The sequence below is a fragment of the Podarcis filfolensis genome (assembly GCF_964270895.1).
Source record: "Podarcis filfolensis genome assembly, chromosome: 7".
NCBI lineage: Eukaryota > Metazoa > Chordata > Lepidosauria > Squamata > Lacertidae > Podarcis > Podarcis filfolensis.
The window spans coordinates 46,999,172-47,009,340 of record NC_139603.1 but is presented as its reverse complement, the minus strand read 5'-3'; the positions used below and the strand labels follow the sequence as shown (position 1 = coordinate 47,009,340).

The 10,169-nt window shown below is 39.2% G+C and overlaps 1 protein-coding gene across 2 annotated transcripts in view; it reads right to left on the bottom strand.

Annotated features, from left to right (window-relative positions):
* Positions 1–358: 358 nt before the first annotated feature.
* Positions 359–10,169, bottom strand: part of LAMA3 (laminin subunit alpha 3) — a 125,842-nt gene continuing 116,031 nt past the window's right edge. For both annotated transcript variants that reach the window (XM_083623626.1, XM_083623627.1), the window contains 8 exons: positions 8,219–8,382; positions 7,168–7,357; positions 6,196–6,336; positions 4,143–4,302; positions 3,760–3,890; positions 3,011–3,104; positions 2,018–2,137; positions 359–1,092 (listed from right to left, as the gene is read on the bottom strand). In XM_083623626.1, the coding sequence (XP_083479752.1) occupies positions 947–1,092; positions 2,018–2,137; positions 3,011–3,104; positions 3,760–3,890; positions 4,143–4,302; positions 6,196–6,336; positions 7,168–7,357; positions 8,219–8,382 (1,146 nt within the window). In that variant the 3' untranslated portion in view covers positions 359–946. The remainder of the gene's footprint in view (positions 1,093–2,017; positions 2,138–3,010; positions 3,105–3,759; positions 3,891–4,142; positions 4,303–6,195; positions 6,337–7,167; positions 7,358–8,218; positions 8,383–10,169) is intronic.

The window sequence follows — 10,169 nt, the reverse complement described above, 5'->3', positions numbered from 1 at the left end:
AAGGTAAAAAAGGGGGAAGGAAACCCTGAAAAAAATGGCAGTCTAAGATGTAGATAAATCATGAACCAGTTGAATTTTCTAGACGTGTGAAAGAATACCTCTGGTTGCAGATCTTGCAGTCTCCAGACTGAAACACTCATGGAAGATCAAACTACCTTCATTTTCTCCACACACACAAAAGGGCACAGCATCTTTCTCACTTCTGTTATTATGGGAGGAAATTATACCACATAGAGATATTTTATGCATATTAAGTAAAAGATAGTGGGCTGAAACTTATTGTCCTTATTCAGCCAAATTATTTTGATTAAAGTTGTTCAAAATAGTGCCATGTGTAAATACAATAAACATACAGATATTTTTTTAAAAGCAAATTGCATTTATTTGGTCATAGAACTCTTAAAACTGTAACTTCTTGGATTCCATTCTTTTAAAGTGCTTCATATTCAGGTTTATATTATTTTTGTCAAATGCACACTTATAAGAAAGATCTGGTTCAGCAACCCAACATAATTGTCTATTTTTATAAAATTCTGCCAACGAGGTCAGATTCTGGTTGTAATCCAAAGATTTTTCATTTCTAATTTGGGTAGTGCTTGTCATGTCAGATGCCTCAGGACTGGCCTCTTACGTCAATACAAGTGTTTTAGTTATGCACAACTGTGGCTGAGAACAGAGTCTCACCTGATTGTATTATGTACAACAGCATTTCGTATTTCACGTGGCTTTATCATATAGAATGAATTGTACACAGCAAAAGCCAAACAAAATATCAAAGCATCTAACAATGGTGGCCCAGACCACAATTCTGAAAAATATATACATCCTTAAACCATGTTAGAAATAAGTGGCAAGAATAACATACAGTTTAGAAGAGATGAAAACGTATTGTGGCATTCATACAGTACATTAAGGAGATTTCATCCTGAGGAGATACATGGGGAATTTAATTGACAGGGCACCCTTGCAAGCTGACAACACCATGAACATCTGAAATTTTGCTCACTAAAACAGGTTTGTCATTAATTGAAACACCCTTCAGACAGCCAAGGAACACGTCCTGAACAGGAAGCCACGGTGTTGCCAAATTTACTGTAAAGAGAAAGGATAAAGATAAGTTGAATGCAGCACATTGCGGTTTGGTACAGAATTGTACAAACTGCAGTTTTTCTTTATCAGTAGAAGTGGAATGAAATCGGTATATGCCTATTCCTATTCAAAATAAACTTCTTTCTTTAGTGTAATATATAATGGCTATTAAAAATTACTTGGAATTCATCTATGTTTTGCAACAAATGTTAACATTTTACAAAGGCTCTCTTTCCAGTCCCACTGATTGGACAGCTTCAGAAAGATTAATACAGAACTCTCTAGTCAAGTATCTTCTCTTGCCCCCTCCCCTTCTACCTAAACTCGCTGGCTGTGGTCCTGTTCCTATCTATTTTCTTCGTGACTGGCCTCTTGGCTTGACAATGCTATATTCCCTTGCAAGCATCAAGCTCCCATGGAACTGGCTGGAACTTTGAAGTTCTTTGTTGGGATGACTTGTGTGTCTCCTCCAAAATCTTGGAAATGCATCATTTGCCCCTGGAGGGAAGCCACAACTGACACCAATGATGATCAGCTCCACTTCTGATATAAATAGCAGCTTTCTTAAGGTAAGGCCACTTGTCATTGGGGATAGCTGGGGTAGGGGAAAGGATTAAACCTTTTCTTTCCCCTTCTGTGGTCCTGCTGCTTTTGTCCCCATGGCTACTATTTACACTTTTTAAAGAAAATAATAATTGCATTTTCATTTCATTAATGTGCATGTTATCTGCATTAATGTAATTAACTTCTAGTTTGGCCTTCAAAGAGAAAGGCTTATTCATAAGGAATGAGAAAGAGATTCTACTTTCTTTTGACCGAATGCGGTTTTTCCAGATAGAAGGTTGTCACATTCATTACATACATTTCTTTAAAAAATAATAATAAAAGTTAGCAGTACTGAAAGATTAACCATAAAGAGTCTTCCTACCTGGAACTCTCCCAAAATAAAGTGGTTGAGCATGGCTGGTGGAGAGCATAGCTGATGGTCCAGTAGTGGAGTTACTCTTTGCATCTACTTCGAGGTACACAATGTTCTGTTTCCGAGTTACTATAAACAATCACATGAATCAGTTAGTCATGCCTTTCATTAAGACATTCCTCAGTTTCATTCACAGTAATACTTCACTTATATCCTTTCTCCTTGGATCGATCTATCTATCTATGAATGAAAATCTTTCCTCACCTACAATTCCAAGACACCTGTTCTAGACAAATACAGTATGACTGGAGGTAGCCATGTTTAAATATTAGCCTGGTGGTGGTTGCTAGCCCTTTTCTCCCTGAATTACCTCTCCCCATGCAGCTTTTACCCCAAACCTGTTCACCTTGCAACCATAGGTCTGAAAACCCTGGGGGGCGGAACAGCTGGGGCAGGGAGGATCTAAGGAATATAGGATAGGATAGCTACATATTACAGCTGCAGTGTAATATGTAGTTTGGAATGCAGGAATGTTATTTGCAGTACTGTATAGTTTATTTCATTGTTATTCCAGTGAGAAAAGCACGTGGGAAAGCTGCTACAGAGAAAAAGAGCAAATATGACTCCACCAATCCACCGTCTAATGTTACTTAATAGATCTGTTAACCGAAGCAATAAATCACCTTGCTTTAGAACAATCCTGCTGTAGTCCCACTGAAATCTATGGGGTTACTCTTAGATTATTCTGAACTAATTTACAGATTGTGTTCATAACACGTGTACAGTCAGAATTCATATCAAGCTAAACTGAAAATGCACACAAATACATCTTAAACAGATACAACTTAAGTTATGCATTTAAAGAACATTAGTTAAAAATGCATTAGAAATCCAGTTAGTCATCTTTAAAAAGCATGAAGTGCTACTTTTTTTTAGAGCTCAGCAATGTCTGACTCTCATTTTCTTGCCTCTAAAGAACTGGTGAATGAGATTGCATAGTACCTGCTACGGAGTGCCATTTTCCATCACACAGAGACTGCCGAGGCGTGACTGACGTTGAGAACTCTCCAGCACCATTATTACCAGAGGCAGTGAGCTGTGAAAACAGACATCTTTTAAATTAGCAGCAACAAAAGGAATAAAATAAAAGCATGGACACAAGTAAATGTGACGATGAAATATTTGCTGAGCCTGATTAATTTAACCAATGCTTTTAGGGACAGTTGTCTCACTTGTAAACCCTAGATTGCTATGCTGTTGATCTTTGGGTATACTTCCAATCCACAGAAATGCCAAGAAAGTGTGTTTTATATTCGGTGCATTACTTTGGTGAAAAGGAAGTAGCCATGTTAAGAGTTTTCTAGGTGGTTATGGCTAAGTTGAAGCTGATTTAATAATTTATACTGACATCACAAGACTTTGGCTTACACTGCCCTTGACAATGCCAGTGTCTGCAGTGAAGCTTAGATTTTGCCCATTGTCAGATGTGTCCCATACTGCTGCCCTGTACCACAAAAATATATAGGAACCATGAAAACTGAGCCAGGTTCTATTTGCACAACTCCATCTCTTCATCTGCATAGTCCATCACCAGTTCCATTTGTCATGCTTGAATGTGACAGAAGTCTGGGAGCTGGCTTTTGTAAATACAGATACTAGATCTTAGTAGTTCAAAGTAGATGCTCCCTTCCCCTCACCCACTCTGTCTTCACCAAATCTGGGGGGCGGGGGAGAGATGGAATCACACCTACCATGCCTCCTTCCATGTACACAGTTAAATAGTTCCTTTGTTTGCTGCCAGTATGAATTAAAATGCCATTCAAGCTTCTTGAACGAATCTTAAATACAATCTTATAGTCCAAGCTCAATGAAAAAGCATTTTCTGTGAAGCAAAAAGAATTGGGAAAACATGTTAAAGGGGATGCCAGCTCTATACTGTACATTGTTACTTGCTACTGAGATGTGTATGTGTTCCAAGAGTCTTTTCTTTTAAGATGGGTATTATATAGTCCCCCATTCTGTAAGATGTCCCTGGTCCCAAAAGGGTTCTGACTGAATGCACAACTTCTGAATCTCTGTTCTGATTGAATGCACAGCTTGTGTTCAGAACCAACTATTTCTACACCATACTTACCAATGACAATATGCCCCCCTTCGTTGAAGAAAGAGATCCCATTCTCCAAAACATTATCCAAGCAAGGCAGAACGCCGCTGTTCTGATGGTATGTACGCATGTGCTTTCCTTCCATGTTAAAGTTTCTCAGGCAACCTGCAAAACTCTTTCTTGGTATACTCTGGAAATATAAATTCAACATAATTATGATAATATTTACTTGAACAATGCATCACTCCATGCTGTCTGGCCTAGGAGCAGATGCCTAAATAGATCATGCAGTTTTTAGGCTATCTTGAAATGTCAAAATATCTAGAGCTATATGTATTCTAACTTTACAAAGGAATCAGGGTCAGGCTAGAACCTGTGGCCCTCTAGTTGTTGCAAAATGAAACTTGTGCATCCATATTTCTCAGTGGGAATCAAGTTGGAAGGTGACATGCCAGTGACTATCTTGGATGTGAGACCTAGAAGACCAGCTCCCTACCTTGCAGGCCTTTTTTACCTAGCCTGGGAGGGTGGAGCCCTGACTGACTCCAGCTACAAAAGCTGAGGCTGCTGAACCATCTTGGCTGTCTCTTAGTGCAGACCCAGGTCACTGAACCTGAGCTTCCACAGCCACCACCTGCCATGAGCCACCATTGGCAGAATTGGCAGCAACAGTGATGTTCTATGTTTCTGATAATATTTTATTCACTTGTTAATTATGCTGTTTTAAAAGTGCATTTTGTATTTGATTTCCTTTAGCAAAGTTTTATTTTTAAATATTTAAGATAATATTTTAGTTTCCTGTTAATTATGTTGCTTTGAATATATAGTTTTTATTTGTTTTTTTTAAATGATATTTATTCAGAATTTCATCAATACAAAAACAAAAACAAAACAGAAAAAATCAGAAAAATACAACAAAAAGAAAAAACCAAAAAAGAAAAAGAAAAATACAAATCTCAAATTTACAACTTTCCATTTGCTTATTTCTTGAACCTCCTCACACCTCCCTTTTTGTATTCTAGTTTACTTCGTTATTTCAGCAAATTCTTCCCATGTTTCTCAATTTTAATTTTAATTATTAATCTTCACAATCTATCTTATCAATTAATTCAACATTGCCTTTCCATCTTTTAATATAATCTATTATTCAATTTACCTTAATCTTTTTAACCTTATCTTATCTTAAAAATCTTAAAATTTCAAAGTTTACATCATATTCATTCATATCTCCTTAAATCTTTTCTGCTAAAGCCAATTTAGTTCCTTTCCAGCATGTTTCCTAATATTTCATTAATGTTCCACTAATTCCAAAATTAACAAAAGAATTTCCCTTGATATCTCTAGTTTTTATCCAACGTCCCTTCTTCCTGGTATCGGGTCATGTCAGTCCTTTCTGTCCATTACATCGAGTGAATATATACTTTTTATTTGAAGTTCTTCAGTAATGTTTTATTATGGATTGTTTTATTCGATGTTTTAATGTGTTGTAAACCACTTTGAGATTTTTTCCCTCTTAAAAATATAAAGTGGTAAAAAAATAATAATGCAATTGTCACAGATTAGAAGTACTCCATGTGAGAACTTTGTTGTTTAGTCGTTTAGTCATGTCTGACTCTTCGTGACCCCATGGACCAGAGCACGCCAGGCACTCCTGTCTTCCACTGCCTCCCGCAGTTTGGTCAGACTCATGTTAGTGTGAGAACTAGACTGCCACTATTTTCAGGTGGTATTCAAACGCACACCAGCAAATTCAGGTTGTGCCATTATAGCTGATTGGGATGTCTTGTGCAACAAGCCCACTTCCCCAAAAGATTGGATTTTTTATGATAAGGAAAGTGTGGGGAAAATGCACTGGAAAACATGGGATACTAGCATTGGCTAAACTTACCTCCTTGCTAACAAACTAGAATGAATGCTCATTAAATATTGTTATCTAATCTGCCTACAAACAAATCAAGATGAATGCTGAACAAGCAGGTCATCTGGAAGCACCCCTGATTTTATGCAGCTGGAAAAAGAAAATGTAAACTGCCTTGAGCCAACCACATCTAAGTCCACATCAACTGAAACATCAGCTTTTTACCTGAATTTTCAATGAAGGAACCCCTCCTAGGTAGATCGGTGACTCAGTCATGGCAGAGAAGGAAGGCTCTGTGTTTACTTCCCGAGCTTTCAGACCATCAACAACAAGCCGTACTCTCTTTCCAGCTCTGCTGAACACCACCTTTTCAGAAAACAAGCATAGTCTTAAACAAATACACCCAAGTTAAAAAAATAAAGCAGTGCTAAATGTCCTCTTGGAGTAACACATAACTGCTTTTTTCATTCTAAGTGGTAACAGGACTGTGCGTTTTTTTAAACTATTTTGAAGTTTAGCATTCTACGGGGGACACATAACTGACCTTCTCCTGGCATTGTCCACACATTCTGAAATATATATTCACAATGATGAGGGCTGGAAGCTTCAGCTGGTGACAGCGATGCCTGAGTGGATGTTAAATAAACTAATTTGTTGCCATGTAGTCATCTGGCAGTTCCTTAATGTGGAGAGTATGAGAGATTCTCTGTGTTTTAAATTTCACCAGAAATTGATCTGAACTAACCAGCCACAGGAAGAAAGGGGAATGAGAGGCAAATCACGGATTGGGTTCCAGTCAGATACCCTCAGCAGATGGCATGAAAATAAAGTGGTTTGGACCAGTGGTTCCCAATTAGCTAAATACTGTGGCGCCTGTTTTTCAAAAGCCAGGACATGGACCCCCTACTTCTGAAAAATTTGATACCTCTGTGGTAGTTTTTGTGGGTCTATGACAGCGGGTCCGTGGCACAATTCTCACGTAGGTTACGCAAACTCCCTGGGGTCCATGGACCACCAATTGGGAGCCACTGGTTTGGACAATAATTGTATCACTAGACTTTGCTGCTTCTCCTTCCCACCATGGCAGTGGTAGCTTTCGTCCACAAGCTGCCTCCTTCAGAGTTAGAGATCTGTCACAATGGCTGCCCTATGTACTATATGGCTGAATCCTTTAGCCTAGGCAGATTTCATACTCACAGTATGCCACTGTCCGTCATTGTATTTAGCTTTGCTTTTGATTTTTATCTTCCTTCCATCAGCAGCAAGTAAAAGCACAAAACGCCCTTTTGAAAGGAAAAGAGCTGTGTAGCTGTTCCCCAGCTTGTCTCCCATGAAGAAGATCAATCCTCTAGATGATGATGTACGAACGTCCACAGCAAAATGGGACCTTGAATTGCATTTTTTAAGATCAGAGAAGATTAACCAATACGGAAGCAGAAAATGCTATGGTTATATTATTATATTTCTCATTAAATTAATATTCAGTTGCTTCCAAGTTCCTCTCTCTTCAGTGCTCTCAATTACTCTTTGATGAAGGATATAATTTACCACAAAGACATCAATAAGCTCCAAGTATAGCCAGATATTTGAACCTGGATTGCTGTATCCAAGTCCAGAACTGATTATCACATAAATAGTCAAACAAATGCCGCATTGCCTTATTTACATTATTATTACAATATGGGATAAAATATGTTCCTAGGAACCCAGTCTGAAAGTACCTGTATGATGTTTGGGGACATGAGACAGGGACTCAGGCAACAGAACTCAGGTGCCTTACTCTGCTCCTCTGGGACAGATCTCAAGCTGAGGGCATTACTGGCTTAATCTCCATTGTTCTGCAGCATCATGCATATGGTGACATGAGCCAGAAAAAGCTGGTTTTCAGTTCAGTTGGGACCTTGTGACTTAAGGAACCAACTGTATCTTGACTTGCTGTACATAAATCTTACTCCAAGTTGTGTTTCCCAGTCTGAGCAATTCATCCAATGTAACAATAGAACTGCCTTGCCACAGGTCTGTCTTTGACTACATTCCTCCCTCCTAGCCACCAGCCTGCCTTCTAATTGTTTCTCTCGCCCTTGTTTGTCTGTTCCAGTGTCTGAACTCCAGCCTGTTTGTCTGCTGCCTTTGACCCAGCCCTCGTCTACTTTGCCAGACAACAGCTAGGTCTCAGCCTGAAAATATTCCATGGAATTCTAGATGCTTTGCAAATGTTGAGAACAACAACAACAACAAATCCCATTACCTGTCTCTTGATGATGCTTGAGATGTTGTAAACAACAAATGAGTGTCAGGAGTATTGCCAAAATGATATGCTCCAGTGACAAAATTTAACTGAGCATGTAAAGGACAGCCCTTGTTGTTTTGCTGCATACTTCCATCTGTCAAATAGGCAATGGTTTTTTTCCTCTGGAAAAGAAAATGTAAATATTTAGTCCTGGCACCTCTTAAGAATAACCTAATACAAGGTTGGGGGTTAATAATTTTGCAGGGTTATGCATTTCCTTGAGATCATTGAGTGTATTCACTCATTTGTCGTGTCTGAAAATTGACATCTTGTTTTTCTCTCTGGTATCATAGATCTGAGGATATTTTTAGAACTATGTTTCAAAAATCATTGAGTCACAACTTGAGGTTTTCAAGGTTTTCAAAAGTAAATGCTATTCCTCTCAGTTCTCAGTGTGGTGTTCTTGATTAAATTATCCATCCTCTTCTGATTGACAATCTATACATGTTTACTCAAAAGTGACTCCCTTTATAGTAGGGATGGGGAACCACAATTCCTGTCATCCTTTACCATTTGTCATGCTAGCAGGAACTGATGGGAACTGGAATCTATAGAACATGGAATCCATGATGAGCTCAAAAGACGAGAGTAGCGGTTGCCAATCACTATGCTCCTGATGAAGGAAGCAACACTAGCACCAAATGAGCCCATGCAACCCACCTCTGGATCTGAACTACAGCCAAGTACCATATTTTTTGTTCCATAAGACGCACTTTTTTCCTCCTAAAAAGTAAGGGGAAATGTCTGTTTTGTCTTATGGAGCGAATGTGTGGTCGATCGCTGGCTCCCTTTCCGGCCCCGCCCCCTTGCCCAGGCCTCCATTGTTGAATGTTCTGCAGACGGAGGCTGTTTGTTTCCCCAGCGACATGTGACTAGCTGATTAGATTATCTGTCTGGAAACTGTAGAAACTGCTCCCTTTCCTTTCCTAAAGAAGCTGCAGAACTGTGAGGTGAACCCCATAAAAACAGGATTTTGTCTCTTTGCAAAGCAAGCTCAACAACTTTGAGCTGATCCTCAAAAAAACGGGGCTTTTCCCCTTTGCAAAGGAAGCTGCACAACTGAGCTGATCCCCCCAAAACCAGGCCTTTCCCCCTTTCCTCCTCTAAAAACTAGGTGTGTCTTATGGAGCGAAAAATACAGTACTTCTTCTGGCTATTGATCAACCACACTTGTCCCCTTATCACCCCATGAAGCAGCATCCAGCAAGGAAGCAGAGGAGGAAGACTACATCTGCTGCATTCACACCTCACTGGTAAATGCAGCGATGCCCCCACCCCCAGTTTTCTAGGGGTTGTTCTGGTTTTATGCAATTTTGCTCATAAGCACAATAGCCAGGAATGTAACCCTCACGTAAGATGTGAGCTAACTCTATGTTCTTTCCATGGAAATTACCAACTGTTATTCTTTCAAAGTGTGTACTGTATATACTAATTCAAGCACGTTAGCAAAAAATTTACAAATGGCTTATTTGTTGACTACGTTCACTGAATGTATCCAAATAGGTTTCCCTTCCATGCTAAGCAGCATGGTTACTTACAACAGATCTTTCTACAGTACTTCCTTTACCCAACTCATTTCCCAGAGTTTGTTCTCAGTCAGAGCTCTCTTTCATTATGCTTCTGCTATCACCACTTGCCCTATTCAGGCTTTCATTATAAGGCTTAAATGCACAAGCAAGGAGAGGAGAGGTCCACAAGCTCACCTCCCATCCCCATTGCCCTCTGTGTGTTTAAGAGTAACTGTTTGCAACAAGGACGCCTCCTGTACTCATGGAGGCTCCCAAGCATTTTGGAATCCTGATTTCTATGTCTAGAGAACTAGACATAGTTCTATAATTAAATAACATAACAATCAGAAGTTACCGTATTTTTTGCTCCATAGGACGCACTTTTTCCCTCCTAAAAAGCA